The 21,350-nt window shown below is 35.9% G+C and overlaps 1 protein-coding gene across 4 annotated transcripts in view; it reads right to left on the reverse strand.

Annotated features, from left to right (window-relative positions):
- The window catches only part of LOC5570105 (serine/threonine-protein kinase Doa), a 369,353-nt gene extending 364,529 nt beyond the window's left edge, over nucleotides 1-4,824 (reverse strand). Inside the window, exons 1-2 of one of the 4 annotated variants that reach the window (XM_021837669.1) lie at nucleotides 4,627-4,824; nucleotides 4,090-4,308 (exon numbers count right to left, since the gene is read on the reverse strand). In XM_021837669.1, coding sequence (XP_021693361.1) covers nucleotides 4,090-4,194 — 105 coding nt within the window. In that variant the 5' untranslated portion in view covers nucleotides 4,195-4,308; nucleotides 4,627-4,824. Of the gene's footprint in view, nucleotides 1-3,211; nucleotides 3,381-3,456; nucleotides 3,571-4,089 lie in introns of those variants that run through there. The other 3 variants (XM_021837675.1, XM_021837684.1, XM_021837668.1) reach the window with 3 other exon arrangements.
- Between the last annotated feature and the right edge of the window lie 16,526 nt (nucleotides 4,825-21,350).

The following is a 21,350-nucleotide window of genomic DNA, read 5'->3' on the forward strand; positions in this document are numbered from 1 at the left end:
GAAAGTTTCTGGGCGATGGGATCAATACAAGAAGGTCCTTACGATGTACAATAAAGAAATACAAAAATCAAAAAGGCGAACCTGGAGGTCTTATTGTAAAAACATGGAGAAAACTCCAGATGTAGCGAAACTGCAAAAAGTGCTTTTTAAAGACCATTCAAATGGTTTGGGAACTGTACGGAAAACAAACGGTAAATTCACTGTTGATACACAGGAAACTCTTAAAATAATGATGGAGACGCATTTCCCAGGATCATATTTAGCGTCAAGTGAAGATGAACGGGGTGCTCATATTGATGAGAGTTGTAGGCCAACCGGGACTATAAGCAATTCATCCATACCTAATACCATCTTCACGCGATCTAAAGTTGAATGGGCAATAAACTCCTTTGAACCGTTTAAATCGCCTGTGAAGGACGGTATTTTTCCTGCACTTCTACAGAAGGGTGGAGAAGCACTGATTGATTATCTAACAAATATTTTCAAAGCTAGTTAAACGTTTGGTCATATACCAAAGATATGGACTCAAGTTCGTGTTGTCTTTATTCCTAAGGCCGGAAAAAGGACAAAATAAATCCAAAATCTTTTAGACCGATAAGTCTTACATCTACCATGCTTAAAATCATGGAAAAGATTATAGATAAATAAATTAAATCAGAATATTTGCGCATAATTCCTCTTAATAGGTTTCAATTTGCTTATCAATTATATAAATCTACTGTCACAGCTTTACACAATCTAGTTACAAAAATAGAAAGTACTCTTGACAAAAAAGAAATTGCTCTCGTTGCATTTCTTGATGTGGAAGGTGCTTTTGATAATACGACTTACAAATCTATAAAAAAAATCAATGGAAAAAAGAAACTTTGACCCCAGCGTTAGAGTTTGGATAATGAAAATGCTGAAAAGTAGAGAAGTATCTTTTGAATTGGGGGAATCATCGATAACAATAAGGACTACTAAGAGTTGTCCTCAAGGAGGTGTATTGTCGCCTTTATTATGGTCCCTTGTTGTTGATGACATTCTCAATAAACTAGTAGAAAGAGGCTTCGAAGTTATAGGATTTGCTGATGATATAGCCATAATAGTATGTGGAAAGTTTGATAATATCATCACAGATAGAATGCAATCTGCACTAAACTGCACTGTTGAGTGGTGCCAAAACGAAGGGCTAAATATAAACCCATCAAAAACAGTTTTAGTTCCATTTACTCGTAAAAGGAAAATTACACTCAAAAGCTTGATAATTAATGAATCCATTTTACAATATTCATCCAGTGTGAAGTATCTAGGGGTCATTCTAGATGATAAACTTAACTGGAGCTTACACTTAGAGCAGGTCATAAGTAAAGCCACGAATGCTCTCTGGGTGAGTAAGAAAACATTTGGTAAAAAATGGGGACTCAAACCTAAAATGATTCATTGGATTTACACAGTTATTGTAAGACCCAGAATTGTTTATGCCTCATTTGTTTGGTGGCCTAAAACAAATCAAATTACATCCCAACAAAAGTTAGCGAAATTTCAACGTTTGGTCTGTATGGCTATAACAGGAGCAATACACAGTACACCATCAAAAGCCTTAGAGGCAGTTCTTTATAAGCTTCCATTACATCAATATGTGCAAATGGAAGCTGAAAGGAGTGCGCTTAGGCTGCGAAGAACTACCATTTTTCTAGAAGGCAATCTTTCTGGGCATCTTAGTATACTGAAAGATTTTCGTATTGATAAATCAGTACAGATGATCGAAGACTGGATGGAAAAAATCCTGAACCTAGATAAACCATATGAAGTGATTAATACGAATCGTCAAATATGGGAATCAGGAGGGCCTATTATTTCACCAGGATCGATTATTTTTTTACACAGATGGTTCCAAAATGAATGATAGTGCCGGAGCTGGTATTATAGGCCCGGGGATTCATGTTTCAATACCTATGGGAAGATGGACAACCGTCTTCTTTGCAGAAGTATACGCCATCTTAGAATGTGCATATATATGTTTGAAAAGAAACTACAGACATGCAAGGATTTGCATATTTTCAGATAGTCAGGCGGCTCTGAATGCATTAAAATGTTTCACATGCCAATCAAAATTGGTTTGGGAATGTATAACAATTCTGAAGCAATTGGCTATAACAAAAAACTAGGTCCATCTGTACTGGGTGCCAGGCCATTGTGGGATTGAAGGAAACGAGAAAGCCGTCACAGACAAGGCGCAAGTTCTCAGTTTGTAGGACCAGAACCTTTCTGTGGAATATCTAAATGTGTAACACAATTGGAATTAAAGCAATGGAAGGACAGTATGATTCAGTTGAATTGGAAAGCTATAAAAAAATTAAGGCAATCAAAACTCTTCATAACTCCAAACAAACAAATAACGGAAAAAATCTTGAATTTAAATAAAAAATCACTAAGAATATTTATTGGGCTGCTTACGGGACACTGTCCGGCAAGATATCATTTGAAAAAGATAAGTCGAAGTCAAATTGATGTCTGTCGGTTTTGTGGCTGTGAAAAAGAGACCTCTCAACATCTGCTTTGTAACTGTCCAGCATTATTTGCAAGTAGGAAAAAATATTTCAACAAGGGCATTCAAAATCCTTCTGAAATTTGGTTACAGAACCCTAACCTAGTAGTTAAATTTATTTTAAAGGTCATTCCGGATTGGGATACCTCGCATCATCAGATAACGGCAGTTATCCTGAATGGTAACTCTCCGTACTGAGCACGTTGCGATAGTAAACAGGGGTATACCACAATAGATCAATTAATGGTTGCAGTGGTTCAAATCCCAACAAAAAAAACTTTGAATGGCCGGGCCTACAGTATCAAGTATCAGTTTTCAAGACATTTAAAAGAATTATGTTTATTGTATAAACATATTTATAATAACAGCTTTAATCGTGGCCCCTACTTGAATTGTGAGTCACACGTATTGGAGCACCGATTCAAAACAAATTTTCTTTTGCAATTTGTGTTTTATAGTGAAATTTAGTTGTAAATTACAATGTGTAGCAAGTCACCCCGTTTGACGGTACTTCGATCACGTCCTTCGACAAGAGAGTGGCTTCCTCTCAAGGGGATCACGAAAAGTTGGACCAAAGTCGTCCTACCAATATAATTAGCGGAAAAGTAACGGCCATAGCTTTTCGTTTGTTTTTCCTAAAAGTTCAGAGCAGATGAACCTGCTCGTAATGTTCGTACTTACATGAACTTTTTAGAGGTTGACACGTCCAAAAAACTGTAGCAGATGGGGCAAGTGTACACAGCTATCGAATATTAATGGAAGATTTTAAGTAATTTTAGGGTAGATTTCCAAACAAAAGTACTCCGTGAGTTCAACAAACAAACTTCCAGAACTTTCAGCAACTGCCTTCCTACAAAGTTAAAATTTTCGAATTAGTTCATTTTTTTGAGCCGCATACCTAAGTTGATAGCAGATATAATTCACACCTTCGGGTTTCTCTAGCGCATACAATATTACTTTGGAACGAAAAAAAAGTTCAAGGTCTTCAGCAATGTGCTGCTGTGGCAGATATCGATATTTCCAATGTTTCTCTCTCTAGAAAACTTTCTCAGGTGATTCTAACAAATCTTCCTAGCTTTTCTCGCACTGATGAAAACAATCTACATTTGGCAAACTAGTTTCTACACTTTTCCACTATTTCAAGCCTTCTAAAGCGCAAAGACTTCCAAAATCATCACTTTGTTATTGTTCCATTCCTGTCAAAAACATTGCACAGAGCCCCAGCAGCAAAACTCTTCCAGCTTTCGTCACCATTTCTTTTCGGCCTAAAAATAGCGACCCCAACATTTCGTCATATCGTGCGTTCCCCCGTTTCGTGCAGGGGGGCAGGAAAATTTTCACCCAAAAGGAATGCCACTGCGGAAAATTCGCACAAGCACGCACAGCAAAACACAGAAAGTACCCCGCGCTGCCTCTCCACCGATATACGGACAGAAGCAGCGGTGGTGGGGCGCCATATTGAAACAGATCGCTCGCTCTTCCTTCGTTCCTTCCGCACAAAGATTCTTCCTTCTGCCCTCGGCACGGAAAGACCTAGAAGGAATCGTTTCCCCACTTACCTCGATTGCTGATGGCCGATGGACAAACTTCCACAGATAGTCACTGAAAATGCTGGTTACACGTTCCCAAGTTTTCGATGCCGAGCCACTAAAACGTATCAACATCGATCTCCTGGCGCTGGGTGCTGCTTTATTGCTGCTGCTGCTTCCACTGCTTTACTTTGGACTGGAGGGTGTCGATGATGACAGCGGTTCGCAATGATGATGATGATTCGCTTGCTGGACTCGACGAACAGGAGAAAGAAAACTAACTTTTGACATTTAACAGTAGAGGCCCCCGTTTGAAACCCGCACTCATCCAAAACAGAACAGAAAACTCAAAACAAACAGCGTGATAATTTGACAGCTTGACGCTGCACGAAAAGAGCGCTCGCCGCACGCAAAGCTTTGAAACCCGATGCCTCCTTGATGGACGGACGCACACAACCGTGAAGGGGAAGAAGGTTAATCCACACACTTTGATAACCAAGAAAAGGGGATGAGGGAAAACCGCCGGAATTTTCTTCTTTCGCACTCACTGTGAACTACTTTTTTTACCCTGATATGAACTTTCACGCAACGGTTGGATTTTCTAGCGCAACGAAATCCACCTTTTCGCTACATCACACCGCGACGATTGCAACTCAAGCTAGAAAAACACTTCCCGACGCTATCTGATCAAAATAAACGCTCGCGAAATTTTTCTTCCTATTCGTGATGTCGTCCGCACTCAAGTCGACTCCGAAAAACACGGCTTTGCATCCTTTTTGCCTGCCTGCTTCGCACCTGCCAGGTTCGGTTTGGTTGTGTGCGTGAAAGGTGGCATTCGTGCGGTTTCAAAAGCTTATGGATTTGGGATATTGGAAACTGAGCGCGGCGTGAAAACTCGCCGAAAGAAAATCATATCTTAATTACTTTTTCAAATCAACGTAAGTAATTTTCACAAGATTACGTTGCCAAGATGCCTTTTCGACGTGTAGATGGCGTTGCCGTCTTCATGATGCCAATTTTCGATGCTTACGTCAGTTGTGAGTGAAAAACGAAAACAAGCGAGTGTATTTTTTTGATTTCTGCTAAATTCATAGTTATTTTTTTAAAGTAATTTAGTTAATCGGTAGAAATTTCAAATCTACATCGACAAGTAATGGTGTCCTCGACCAAAATTGGTCAAAAATGCATAATTGTTGGATGCGAAAATCGCTCTGGTGTACAGGGAAATGGGGTTAGTTTCTACCCGGTCGCCTGCCGCGGAAACAAGGTTTACCCCCGGTGGACAAAACTTATGCCCCTGTCAGGTGATAGGCATGAGCGGATTTGCAGCCAGCATTTTGTGAACAACGATTTTATTGAAAGTAAGTGAACATTTTTTTGAATAATTTTAGATAGTTCTGTTTTTAATGATTTTCTATCGTAGATACCAGACAAAAATTGAAAAACGTAGCAGTTCCAACGGTGAAACTGGAAGACGGGAAAATACAGCGTGGAAAAGAATGTTGTGTCCCCAAATGCAAGTCCAACAAAACAAAACGAGGTCTCCAGCACTTCCCTACGCTCAAATCCGTCCGTAAGAAGTGGAAAAAGGCGTTGGGGATGCATGAAGCTGAAGACACGACCGGCCTCTCGATATGTAATCGTCACTTTCTAACTACCGATTTTGTAAAAGGTAAGATTCTATAAAATGTAATGCCATAAGCTGATTTCTCAGGTGTATTGGAATTTGTACTGTTTAATTAAAGTTCCAATTACGTAATTACAGTTAACTCTCCCTTACTCGATATCGAATGGACCATCGAGTTAGAGAACACAAAACCAATGCAACTGCGATCCAAGGGACCATCGAGTTAGCCATGAAAACCAACTTTTACTATGGTTCTCTAACTCGATATCGAGATACGGAATATCGAGTAAGGGGGAGTCAACTGTATACGTTAACACTGAGGATGAAGCCTCGAAATCAGTTGATGCGCTACATTTAACACATTATATCTCGGTTATCCTAAGACCGACACATACAATTTTAGCACATACAGAAACTGATGAGCATCTAGATTCATGTGAGACTTTTGTAATATTTTTATGATCTATTGTTTGATTTATAGTATTTTTAAAACACCAGACCAAGCCTTTGAAAAATCGGCATTGAGCTACCTTCTGTTGAAAAAACTACAATATTTTCCCAAACGTGTAAGTGGCACACGTGGCTTTTATTCTCTAAGAATACGCTTTTTCATTAAAGTATCAAATACACTATATGAAATCTGTATTGTATACAGTCAAATCTCCATTATTCGAAAAAAAGTAATCGTTTATCTCGATGTGTGTAAAATGTCAAGAAAACCACATATCTTTGATTGCAGCACGCAGTTTAGAAGAAGTGTCATTGGGCTCTATGTAAGAATCCCTAGTTAAGTAATGCTGCTTCGCTCAAGAAAGGTATAGAAATTTTTTCAAATAATGGGTTAAGAAATTTCCTACAGAAAGCCCCATTTAAATTGACATTTCTTCTCAACTGCGTATTGCGATCAAAGAAATGTGATTTTCTTGACCATTTCTTGGAAGAAATTTTCTACACATCGAGATAGGCGGTTACTTGTCTTCCCTGGGCTTGGAATTATGTTTCCAGAGAGCGATGATTTTAGATATTTGATCGCTGTATTTTGTAGTGTTGATTAGAAGCTGTATGAATTTCAAAACAATGGCAGTGTTTTTGAAATCAGTTTTTTTTTTTTGTATTCTGATTTAGTGATCCTATTCAAACTACTACTGGTTATCATTCATCGAAATCAGTTATACTCCAGGAAAATATAATTTCAAGCTGGTGAGAAGATTACAAACTGAGGGTGGGTTGGGAGCATAATCAGACCCTTCAATGTGCAATGTGGGTCAGTATATGGGAATGCCATTGACGGTTTGTAATCTTCTACGAGGTTTTCGAGACCCAACAGGGTGCGTGCACCGGGTTGCGGATAGGAGCAAAGAACGATCAGCAGCATCCACTTAAATAATAAGACAAAATGCCGTTCTTTGACTAGGTGATGTTATGTGATCTCCTATGGTGTTGTAGAACTATAAAGTATTTCACTCTCTGAGAATTCTGGCCTTGATATTAATTTTTTACTTAATAGAATGAAATAATCATGCTTAATAAACACAAAGCACTTTCACTGCAGTAATAAATCTGATACCATAAATTTTCTATATTTGACAAGGTTTTGAAGAAAATCAATGAGTGAAAGAACTACTTTTTAAATGAGCCACATCAGCTAAGTCTATACATATACAAATACTACGTCATAGGGTCATGGCGAGCGTTTGGTATGAATGATAATAGTTGATTCTTATCTAATGGGGGTATTACAAGACCACGCGGACAAATTCGAAACAAATTATTTCTATAGGGAAAGTGTACCAGTTATGGTCATAGTGGTTCCCTATTTGGCCATATGTAAAATTTAGACAGTTTTCACATTCATAATCTTTTTGATTGTTTTAACATCAAGATATATCTTAAATCTTTTTACTACAACACACGAAACTTTTCAAAATGTGAAGACATTGAAGAAATCACGTATGGTGAAAAAGGGAACCGCTATGTCCATAATTGATACACCTACCCTACATCCGTAACCGAAAGGCTCAGCTATGCTGTAAAACCATTTCTTAGGAAATACTCATTAGTATTATCATGTAGGTAACAAATGTAACGCAAGAGTGGGTGTGGTTGGGCTCTGCGTTACACTAATTGTTTGCTTTTGACAATCTGTATTATTCACTTTTTTATAAAAACATTGCAATTCTTTGAAAACAAAAAGTAATTAGATATTATTCGTTTATTTTCTATGAGAAAATTTCGTATCGTAAAACTGATAAGCCCATGAGAAAATCAGTTTAAGAGCCAGTTCGAGAGAGCCGCAACCCCTTCTTGTATCGATGTTCTTCGATCAGGCTGAAATGTTCAGCGATTGTTTTACTATATAAAAGAAGATGTTTTGCGAAATTTTAGATTTTTATATTAGAGGGAAGTGGGACAAAATGACCTCCAATGATTTCATGTCACTAAACATGCAAAATCACAAAAACTGATATAAGGTACAGTGGGGGAAGTGTATCAGTGGGGTAAGTGGATCATTTGTCCATATTGAGCATAAATACTTGAATATGTTGAATATTTTCGCACCATTGCTTCGTTTTAGGTTATATTCTTACGTCCACACTGATACTAATGCAAAACTGGTACTAAACGTACACTAACACAAGCAAACTTGTTGGCTGCAAAAATCAATTAATTTCAAAATTTGTTTCCTTCAATCAAAAATCCATTGTATCTCTGCCTTAAATCAAAATCCACTAGTTTTTTCAACGCATGGTGAACATTCCAGTTCTTATTGAATGAATCACAATGAAAAATATGTGATTTTTATAAATAAATACAGATATATTGGACATGGTACACTTACCCTCACTTTTTCATAGGGTGGGGTAAGTGGATCAAGTGCCATTATCATTTATTGGCAGACTGCTTACAATAATTTGAATAAGTTTGAATACTCGCAAATATTGTTTTGTTTCCACTTTTTCTCATTACTAGCTTAAATTTGTCTTATTGACTTTAGAAAATTTGGATTAATCCAACTAAATTTTATTTTAATCTTTCTGATATAAGAAAATTTAAAAGAATGATGAATATTGCAAAATTCAAACAAAACTTTTCGTGGTTTATTAAAGCTGAGTTGCAAAAGAGAAAATATACAAGTTTTCCAATTGAAAACATATTATCGTACCTTATTTGACCATATAAATTGTTCTAAACAGATGATACAAATACATCCATAAATAGAATATGAAGATTTCAGTTTATTAAACAACAATAAATGTAACTTATATTTTTAAACTGTTTTTCGAAAATACCGTAAGGAATAATCCTACCATACTTCAGTATAACTTATGTGATTATATTGAGGATTTTTTCCAAAAAAAAATCTAGCTACGATGTTTTGTTTTAATTGAATTAGTGTGAACTAATGTATAAATATTTTTAACAATATTTTGATAAAATAAAGACACTTTTTAATTTTTAAAGTATCAAAACATAACATAACTTGCACTAATAAGAAGAACGAGAGCAATATCATTCTTAGTATACATAATTATACCATATATGTTTTGAGAATAGATTTTTTTTTAGAGGTGATCCACTTACCCCACCATGGTGGGGCAAGTGGATCATTTGGCGCAAATATTCAAGTCCCTCATACTCAATACATAAAAATCAGAAAAATCGATTTGAAGTATATTAGTCCCTCATTTGTTATCCACAGAAAAAAGTTTGAATTTCATTATTCACGTAAGCTGTACATATTAATGAAGTTGACTATTGATTTTTCTGTATCCACTTACCCCACGGTACCTTAACTATAGTAAAACTGCACGGATTATGTTGAAATTTGGCATGATTACTCTACGTTATATAAACTTTACGATAAGCATGCTATATGAATTTTAAAAGTACTTCAAATGGAAAAAAACAGTTTTTCATAACAAAAATTCAAATTATTTTTTTTTCTTGCTAACCGAATTAGGTCAAAAAACTATGTATGACGTTTTGTAGGGCAACTCATGGGCTTTGTATTCCAAACACGCCGTTTCAAAAAATTACGAAAAAAAATGTTTTTCGGGTTATGTTTTTACCAAAGACACATTAAAGACCTCCATGTTCCTTGCAGTTGCCCACAAATTTATGGCTCATAAGGTAATCTAGAATGCCGTGAAAAGTGTACTGCGATCTGTCAAACTTGGGTACCCTTTGCACTACCAAGGGACCAAATGCAGTACTAAAAGTGGTACCCAATCTGAGCCCGAGTCGGACGGACCTGTTTTTACTTGAGCTATTTTGCTAGTACCGCAACCCCATGTCTAGAGAGGTTGTGTTGATATTCTCCGATCGAGCTGAAATTTACAGGAGTTGTTTCCCTATATAAAAGAAGATATTTTCAAAAATTTCAGATTTTTTATTAGGGGGAAGTGTTACAAAATAACCACAGATGAAATAATATAAAAACTAGAATACGAAATCAATTAAACTGCTATAGCTATAGTAAAAATGCACGAATTTGTATGAAATTTAGCATGTTTACTTTACGTTATATGAACTTCAAAATGAACATATGAACTTCTAAATGAACATAGTATTTGGTTTAAAAAAATGTTTCAAATCGAAAAAAAAACTGTTTTTGTTATAAAATTAGTTTTTTTTCAAATCGACTTATTTTTTGTCAACCGAACTAGGTGAAAACCCAAATATGAAGTTTAATAGGGCAACTCAAGAGCTTTCATTCGCGGTTTACCGTAATAAATCAAAATTCGGACGGTACCAATATCCGGACACACTGATAATATTTACCAATACAATGCTAAATTGAAAGTTAATGTGTTTATTTTAATTCTTTTTTTGATATAAACATGATTGATCATTTTACGCAGTTCTAATTTAGTTACCATTGATCAGGGCCGGATTTACAAATGTGGGGGCCCGGGGGCCATTGTATTGTGGGGGCCCTCTTTCCAGAAAAAAAAACATTTCTAGAAAGATTCGGGAATGAGGCGAAACTGACAAAATGTTCACAATTTTAGAAAATATAGCGTTGAAATTGTAGCTCGATTGTCTATTCACTGCACTTGAACTTTTCCCCTATCGATAATTTAACTATTCAAAAAACGCAAATTTGTAGAAGGCGAAACTTCATCTCATACCAAACCACACACTTTATTGATTACGCCTGTGTTTTTGTTTATCAAAGTGATGGGCGCTCGAAATCAAAACACGGCGAGAGTAAACGGCGACACTGCAAACAAAAAAATAAACAAGGCGTACATGGCGGGCTCAATTGAAACCAGAATGAAAACACGGCGCAAAAGTAATAGGCGACACTGAAAATAATATCGATTACAGGCTCATAACATTGGGCGGTACTGGCATTCTTGAGTGCGTTTAAGGCGAAACCTTATAATATTTTTTTAGTACGAAATAGCTAGGGAAATTGTTGGAGATGTGTGTGGTATTGATGAGGATTGTAAAACTAGGTTTATAAAATGTGTATTAAAGTGAAAACGTTAAAGTTTGAGTATATTTTCTCCAATTGGGATTAAAAATTGCAGATGGGAATTTCATTGCTTATTTTCTCATTGTTATTGAATTGTCAGATAAGCCCTTATCGCGAATCCTTCTCGATTTTGATACTTTAGAATAGACTAGATGTTTTTTAATGTCCTTTGTCATGTTTTCATCATCAGAAGTCAAACAATTTTACAACAACAACAAATAAATCGCACTCGCTCAATCCGCGTGTGTATTAACATGAGATGGATGGATATGGGTCATTAAAGGAGTCCGGGAATTGAATTCTAAACTGGGGCGTGGAATTTGAATTCTAAACTTGTAACCAACTCAGTTATTGGGCCACCAAGTGGCTCGGTAGCTTAGTTGGTAAAGCGCTCGTCTAGCATACAAGAGTCCTGGGTTCAAATTTCAGCCGAGCACGTGGATTTTTTTCATAATTTCACCCATAATTTGTCCATCTTTACCACGCGTAATGAGTTAATAATTTATGTTACAACGTTCTACAAATTCTTTAAATCCCCAAAGCATGTAAACCAATTTTAAATTCAAATTAATCATAGAGAATTGGTGTTTATTTAAATGCAAGTCTCTATTTTAATGGGAGGTCTCTAAGGTACTTTTTTTTAATCAAAATGGCATTTAAGGTTCAGGTTAAAATTAGTTTTATTATAGTTATATCAGGTTTTGTGATTTTGCATATTTAGTGACATGAAATCATTGGGGGTCATTTTGTCCCACTTCTCCTAATATAAAAATCTAAAATTTTGCAAAACATCTTCTTTTATATAGAAGAATAATCCCTGTAAATTTTAGCCTAATCTGAGAACATCAATACAACTTCCCTAGGAAAGGGGGTTGCGGTACTCGCGAACTGACCCTTAACTTTATCAGAAATCTTATATTTTTATATATTATACACGATTCTGTGAAAATCTTGTAGTTGTTTGAACAAACCGACACCAACAATATTTAGTACATTTCTTTCTCAAGAACACAAAAACGGTAAAAAAAATAAAATCGATGAGTCATCGAGATAAATATCAAAGTACAGCATAAAAAGTTATTGATTTTTTTTAACATTTTTACTTTACCACTCTCAATTAAATGATCGGAAAATCAACATTAGTGTACTCAAAATTTGTTTACCTTGTACATGAGTATATTATAAAATCATAAAATTTATGGCTTTTTGCGATACAATTCTGTGAATATGTTGTAGTTCTTTGAATTGCTAATAATTATTTGTAATTATTTCATTACATGAATACAATCATCATACCAGCAAAAAATATATAGGCTCTCGCGATAAACTTCAGTTATGTACGTGAAATACAATAGTTTCTTAAAATATTTTAAAAATCTCGGGTAAATCTAGAAGCTCACAATCCTCCGAACAAATCGAGCATTTCAGATGACTTATACATCGATTTTCCACGTTTCTGTGATTTGTCGAACTTGATTGAGAAGTTCAATCCCTGAAAACCCCACGAGTCCTTAACACCCCATTTTACGGTACTATATCCACAGACAAACAGACGTAACACTTAGAAAAAATCTCGATCAAAATCATAGTCACGAGGACATGTACGCCCAATGCTAAAAGTATTGTATATGGCCGACGGGCCAACAGATGGCGGTAGTGTGTAAACGTCAAACACGAACGAAAACGATGCGAGCGCTGCGGGTGGCGGATTGGCCACCTACCATATTTTTGAATCGACCGTTAAAAAGGCGGTCGATGGACAATGATGAGAGTGTGACGTCTGTTTGTCTGTGCTATATCTATAATAGTGGGTTGAAAGTCAATTTTTTTTTCCTTCCATTACAGTAACTTCAAGATACCTAAAAGCTACTGCGATTCCGTCCAGGAAGTTAACCCGTTTGGTTAAGCTACCGCGGCGGGTATTGGTACACCTTGATTCACCCACATGCTTGAAGGACCACAATTACAGCATATATGCATGCAAACCACGGAGTAACCGAATATGCTTTGTTGAAGGATGTCGATCAAAATCGGAAGGCAACATAAAATTGCACAAGTTTCCGGTTGCACAAGACCCGAGGTATAAAGAGTGGATTCGGATTTTAAAATGCTCCAAGTTACCAACACGAAATTCAACAGTCTGCAGTTTACATTTCAGAAAGACCGACTATATCGGAGGTAAGACATAAGAATTACATTACCGTCGATGGGAGTGACAATTGATCAAGGGGTTGTGATTGGGTCAAAACGGAAAAATATGATTTATGAAATATTTCTGCCAATATCGCTGATACTACTTAAATTAATAAAATTTTTATAAAATTTACAAAATTCAAATTCTCATGTACAAAGTTTTGCACGGGAGTGTAAAAGTCTATCTTTATTAGCAAGCAATACAGTCCCAAAATAAAAATCCCCATGTCAAGAAAACCACGTTTTACTATAAATGTAAAAGTTTTCGTTACGCCGCAAACAGAAAATCCTGGTGTCATTACTAAACTCATTACCATTGCAGTATGAACAATTGTTCAGCAACTAAAATATAGATAATATGGATTTTTTATGTCCAAATCCAACATTCTACTTAATGGGAATCGTCATCCGAGTATTTCTCTTGCCAAATGCGAACCCCACTATTGCTAGTAATATTTATCTTTTTAATAGGATGGAGGCTACGATGCAAGATTCCAGAAATCATAAGAGGAATAGTTTTAACTAAATGAACTTTTATTAAAGATAGGATTATTTCGTCTGCAACCTACAGACTTACAGAAGTCTACAAGTCGCAGGCGAAATAGGTCTATCTGTCAAGATAAGCAACATTTTAGAGTTTAAAGGTATTTGCTCGCCTAGTGATTTTAATTATTTTATTTTATTTTTTGCAATAGTGAAGTGAAGTGCTTAAGTTCAATTAGTAAAACACACTCTAATAATCCCAAAAACAAACAAAACAAAATAGTGTAGGCATAGTTTTGCTCGGTTTTTGTCTACTGCTACTAATTTAAGTTTATGCTTAGCTTTTTGGGGTAGGGCCGGACTTAAAAGATATGGTGCAATACTCGGTGAAGCGATTCCATACTTTTGGCGTGTATACAATACAGTATATGGATATTACTATGGAGAAATTTTAGGAAATGTTACAAACACGTTAGTAATACAGTTAACCCTCCCTTACTCGATATTCCGTATCTTGATATCGAGTTAGAGAACCATAGTAGAAGTAGGTTTCCATGGCTAACTCCATGATCCCTTAAATCGCATTTGCACTGGTTTTGTGTTCTGTATCTCGATACCTCCCTAACTCGATGGTCCCTTCAATATCAAGTAAAGGAGAGTTGACTGTAATGTAAACTGGTTGTTGCATAATGCTAGCTGTTTGTTTTGGCCCTTTAAGAGTAATTTAGTACTTATACATTTTTTTTGTCTTTATTTAAGAGGCTTTCAGCCGAATACTTATACCTTATATTACTAATACGTACACTACGCATATTGACCACTTCCATCCCATTTTCTCAATAGGTGGACCAAGGTTGAAACTGGTTGCGGTACCATCAAAAAGAATTCCTGACGCACCCATGGATTCGTCAACAACAACTGATTCGTTCGATGAAGAAGGACCAGCCCATAGAAGCACATCTCAACTTCAACAACAGCAATCGGAAATCCTTGTACCACGTGATATTATTCTGGATCATCAGATCACGAATGAAGTCAACAATTCTCACTTGCTAAATACGGCCTCTTCGTATGACGACAACCAAAGTAAATTTGTAGCTGGTCACAGTGCTGTGAAAAATGGTTTGGACGAATCTCCTGTACCAGAAATTCCCCACGTTAATAATCCACCAAGCGCACCAGTCGTTGAACAGAGTCTCCTATTAGACGTGTCTCAACTATCAATTTCTGGTACTCCTCTTGCTAGCAGCTCCGCTAAGAAAATGCCAGTAATGAAGGAAGTCTTCCAGACAACGGCGAGAACGAACCTATTCGATAATTCGAATAACCAAAACTCTGCGATTACAAATTCAGATGTCGGAAATTCAACGAAGACCAAGTTCGGTATGTTTATACTTTCGGACTTATTAGTGAGCGATAAAGAACTCAACGTATGGACGGGAGTACCTACACTCGCCTTGTTGGAAGAGATTTGTTTAGCTTGTAGAAAACTGGAGCAAATATTGTATGTCAAACAATTCAACATGCATACTACTGATAGAGTAATCTTGACACTCGCTAAACTCAAGCAAAATTTGTCATACGAAGCATTGGGAATATTGTTCCGTATTGCAGCAGTTACCGTCTCGAACTACTTTTCTCACATGATTCAAGTATTGAAACGTGTACTTGCTCCTTTCATTTATTGGCCAACAAAAGAAGAAATTTCTCAAAACATACCCTTGTGTTTCAGAGAACAGTTTCAGAATGTTACTGTTGTATTGGATTGCACTGAGATTCCAGTAGCAACTCCAAAATGTTTGAATTGTCGAATTTCTTGTTACTCTAATTACAAAGGACGCCGAACGGTTAAATTCCTTATCGGTGTTACTCCAGCCGGTTTAATATCGTTCATTAGCAACGCTTTTACCGGAAAATCTTCAGACAAATACATTTTTAATCAAGAGAAGATCATCAATCGGCTCGTAGCTCACCGTGATGAAGTGATGGTAGACAAAGGTATTTTAATTCAACATGAATGTCGAGACAACAACATAAAACTCCATATTCCCCCGTTTATGAAAAATGATAGACTTACTCCATCTGAGGCGAGTAAAAACGAAGCTATTGCAAAGGCAAGAATTCACGTTGAAAGAGTAATTCAAAGAATAAAACTTTTCAGTGTTATGACTGATTGTATAACTCCTCCAATCCTTGGTCAAATTGATGACATTACTACGATTGTTTGTGCAATCGTCAATCTTAGTGCACCTATCTTAGCCGATAGCAAGTTTTAATTGTATTAAGTTTACAGTTTTTTACTTAACTAGCTTAGGTCACGGCCGTGTATGATAAATAAAAATGTACGCACTGTCTCGTATTTAATGTGTATTATTTTGTAAAAAATGAATTGAGAAATTTTCTTTGGTTCTGGCATAATTTACGATAACGCCTTAAGGTGACGATGCATCGAAGCTAAACCTCGAATTTTCAAAAGCACAAGTCTAGAGAACCAAATACTGCTGGTACTGAAAATTAACTCATTGATCACTCGCTGGTGGTGCCCAATCGATCAAATTTTCAGCTCGAACGGTTGTCGGGTTCTCTAGATTTGTGCTCCTGAAAATTCGAGGATTGGCTTCGATGCATCTTTACCTTAAAAGCCATTCCACGAGTGCAGCTCATTGCTTCTGAGCATATTAACGAATTTGCACGTCATTCAACAACTCTATGGTTTTAGGGCGTTATCCAAAATTATACGTAAATTATTGCAACTACAGAATATTTGGTGTAACAAAGCATTAAAAAAATCATCGGTTATGTATATAAATTTACACCGGTAAACACAAGTTGCAATATTCAAAACGAGTGTTGTAATGCTCGGTGAAATGGTTCCATAAATATGACGGGTAATGTGGAAAATTCTACCTACCTGTTTATTTCAGTATAATCGATGCCGTTGTGCTTTTCCTTACCGTTAAACGGGGTAACATTGATCAGACTGGCCTTCCTCGTAAAAAGTTCAAATCAAATTGAAAGAGGGTTTTGATGGACATCTTGCAGACTAAGTAAAACTCAAATGCTTCTAGTAAATGTTGCAAATACATTAAATTGGCTTTGAAATACCATTCCTGGAGTAAAAACATTTGATAATGTATAAATTCACAGAAATCGAGCCATTTCCATATTGTGAGCCCTCTTTAACGATTGGCCAATTTGGTACGAGAATACATCATCAAAATGTAATGTCAAAATTCATAGTTATATTTTCAAATCAATTTTTGTACGCTACAAAAATGATAATATTCATCATAAATAGACAACAAGAACACATAAAACCAATATTATTTTTAAATATGAATTTAGTGGCCTAAGTGTCCGGTACTGGGGGATCTGCCCCTATACAGTCATGAGCCATGGATGCCAGTACTGATTAAAATAAAAATATAAGACTTGCTATATTTGCTTTTCCAAATGATTTTTTAAAGAAATATCCGAAAAACTGATCAATTTTACCACGGATTACGGTACTATTGTTTTCATAATTCTTATCAGCATTTACATCTCCACTAAGAAAGAACCTGCTTTTCAGTTTCGTTGCATAGTATAGCTACTCTGGCACTAAACAGAATAGCGCCTTTCGCTCTTTTACTAGTCTACGCTCATGCCACCTAAATTACCTAGCTGACAAATGTTCATAGGAGTTGTTTAATCGAGAGATTATAGAAGTTTACAACATTTTTAAGGCCAAAGAGCTATTTTTGGGTGCATGTAACAGAACTATCTATTCATACAAGCTCTATGAGTGAGAGTGTTCAATGTCTATATTCTACAATGCCTATATTTCTCAATGTCTATATTTTACATATGGGACTGGCTTGCGATTCACGACAGCATAGTAACCATAAAATTTTGGTTATAACATGGATCAATGATTGAGTCATGGAACATCGATTAATAGAGGTTGCACTGTAATGAGGATAACTTTGTGACAAAATAATATACAAATATATTTATTAACACCTTTAAGCTATGTTGTATATTTAGCATATACATTGTGAAATCGTATGTTACTTGATTAATGTTGTAAGCATCTTTTCGAAGTACAGTTTCTTCAACTTGTTGATTACTTTGGTTACATAATTTGCGTCGTAAGGAACTTCTACGATAACAAAATCATTATCTTGTAATGAATATACAACAAAGTCGCAAATGGTACAGTTCATGATCCATAAATTTACTTGCACCTGGCAGTAATATTCATGCTTACAATTCAACTCGTAACTCTGACAAACTTCGTTGAATTTTAGATACCGCTTAACATTTTGTGCCTGTAAAATTTGTTCCAAAGTAGCTTCACCGCCTACTGGGCATTTTATTTCTAAAAGTGTTCCAGTAAGCGGATCCACTCCGTCTGGAGAACCGGCTATCCACGATTCAATTGGGTGAACCACCAAGCCACATTTCTTTATCAGTGGATTACGCTTCTGCCGATAACATTCGAATGCAATGTTTTCCGTTCTACTGCCGTATTTCATAGCTCTTACATTCATGGGTTTTGTGTTCCAATAATTATGAATTTTTTTTTACCAGTCCGGATTTTTGTTGCTCAGGTAGGTATACAGCTTATAGCAAGAACTAGCTGTTATCCTGATTGATCGTTGAAACATCCACTCGTTTGAATTTTGCTCTTCGGTACATAAAGCAATTTCTGCTGTTCTATTGATGTTGCTTGATATATTCGATTTGTAGTACTCCTCTTCGTTGTCGCTTTGGAAATCGCAGGGAATTGATTTTACTTTGTCATCTTCCGCTGGTTCTAGTGATAAACAGTGTATGATCTCGTCCTTCGTGCAGAATACATCTGATCTATCAGTTTTTGAAGTAGCTTGCTTAGCTCGGTTTGGATATATTCTCACTTCGTTCATTTGTCGTCCATTGATGTGCTTGAAAACTGCCGAATTTTTCGCAACTTAAATTAGAAAAAAAAAGTGCAATGTATGAATATTGAGTATTAAATTGTGTTGTCATTAGAAAAATGTATGAAAATAAATAAAAAAAAGGGAATTGTGGAGTACTCTGGACATGCTATTTCGGAGGACCCAGTAAATTCGAAATTGGTTGTCCAGAGTACTACGATTCACTTGATCCTAGGGAAAGTGTACCAGTTATGGCCATAGTGGTTCCCTATTTGGACATACGTTAAATTTTGATAACTTTCACGTTTTAAATCTTTTTGAATGTTTTAGCATCAAGACATATCTTAAATCTAACTACTACGATATACAAAAATTTTCATAATTAGAAAATATTAAAGTAATCACGTATGGCGAAATAGGAAACTACTATGTCCATAACTGGTACACCTACCCTATGTTGATTTGAAAAGGCTTGTAACGATAGTTTACAAATTTATTTTGTATAAGTTTATCTGATTTGCGTGTAAGTGATGCACTGACACATGAGCTGATATACTGGCAGCTCCCTTTAAAAAAAATTATATATATAACTTGCTCAATATGTAAAATTTGTGTCCAGTTTTAAGATGAATAGGGGTGATCGGGGCAATATGGGCCACCTAAGGAAAACACCATAGAATGCACAGAAAACGAAAAAGATGTTTTCTTCAATGTTATGTCGATAAATAATGTTAACCTCAATTTGAAAATTATTTGAGGATCGTTTTTGAAAACCATGTTTTTCTGCGTGTTCACCAACCGTATGGGGTATTATGAGTCACCTCATTCAATCGTATGATTTTTATTTCAAATAATGTAGAGAACAGCTAATGACAAACAGTACAACATTGGAAAGGAAATTTTATTAGCTTTGCATGAAATTGTTAATACTAGCGGCCTATTTTTGATAGATATAGAACACGTAGTAAACAGATAATGTTATTCCAGTATTAAATTGCGATGCTTGGTTCAATTCATTTTCTAGCCAAGTTTTTAACTTGTAATAGTGCACCAAGATAAATATGCAGTAAAATATAATCTAGCATATTTAGGCAATGCATTTTTATGTTCGAAACTCCGTTTACTTAGTTTAAATCTAGGTGGCTTAGTTTGACCCGCCTTCTCACTTTTTAAATATTGTTTTCCAATATTTTTGTTAACGAGCAAATCTAATTTTATGCACGAATTGTTCAGTATTGTCAGAAGCTTCAATGAATTGGTAAAATTTAAGAGGAAAAAAACCATCATCGTTTTACAAATTATCAAAACTAGTTTTTTTGCTCAAAATTGAAGCTATGTCTATTAAAATCTATCATTGCATTTACTATCTGTAATGCGATGATAATTTTTTATGAGGGTTTTTATTAAATTTGAATGAAAAAACTGGTTTTTCATTTTTGATGATGCTGATGATTGAATTCTTGTTATTCTGCCTTAACAGAATAATAAATTTAATTGTCATATACTGCCGTAAATCGCAAGTCAGTCCCATCTGCATTTTCGTCAAAATTGAGTTGAGTTCAGTTTTCAACATATCTTTCAAGGCTCTTCCAGCTTCACTAATGATTTGTTCGTAAAAATAGGAGAAAACGGCAAGTGGGACAGTATCCATTATGAAAAGTAATCGCATATCAGTCCGATTACAGATTTCCGCACCGTATAACAAGAAAAAGTGTAGAAGCAATTTGTGAATGTTTCATTAAGAGTTCAATATGTTACAATCTTCTGGATTTTTTTTAAATATTTGTATGGAAAACGAGTTTGGAAACATCACAGACCATTTTCTCTTTTCTTCTTTTGCGATTCACGGCAGTATAATAGCCTTAATTGAACTGCCAGAATTATAAGCTGTCCATGACAAAGGACAAATTTGTATATTTTTTTGAATAATTTATGTATTATGTATTATGTAAACGAATATTCTTACGGTTTTTTATTGTAGTGGTTATTTGAAGAATCCCCTAGCAGCCCATTATGACACTAGACAATAGAACACTGTTTTTGAGGTCAAACCCCCATTGTCGACCAGCGGGATTCGAACCCACGACCCTCAGCATGGTCATGCTGAATAGCTGCGCGTTTACCGCTACGGCTATCTGGGTCCCTACATATATTCTGCCATTTTGTTCTCTTTGTCATGAAGTTTTTTGTCGATCTAATCTGCTGAAAATTGGTAGTGAGGTGTCTTTATATACATAGAGTATTGATGCAAATCTTGAGCCCAATAGCTATTAGAAAACCATCCATGGCGAAGAAAACAAAATTGCCGAAAATATAACAAGTCACCCTACTGCTTGAATATACCTATATATATATATAATTACCCTCAAGAATACGATGGAATGATTCGGATATAATCCTTTCCTCATCGGGGATGTGCTGTTCCTCCAGCTTTTTGGGAAGTGGTACGCAGCACATGTCCCGTACACGTTTTGCTCCCCAAGCAACCGATTTTTGTGATTTTGACATTCCCCATGCCTGGGTGACATCAGTGCATGAAAGGAACTCGAGGCGTTTGTACCTGTGAAAATTATAAAAATAATCATGATTTATGTCACCCTACTACCCT

Source organism: Aedes aegypti, chromosome 1 (assembly GCF_002204515.2).
Source record: "Aedes aegypti strain LVP_AGWG chromosome 1, AaegL5.0 Primary Assembly, whole genome shotgun sequence".
NCBI classification, from domain to species: domain Eukaryota; kingdom Metazoa; phylum Arthropoda; class Insecta; order Diptera; family Culicidae; genus Aedes; species Aedes aegypti.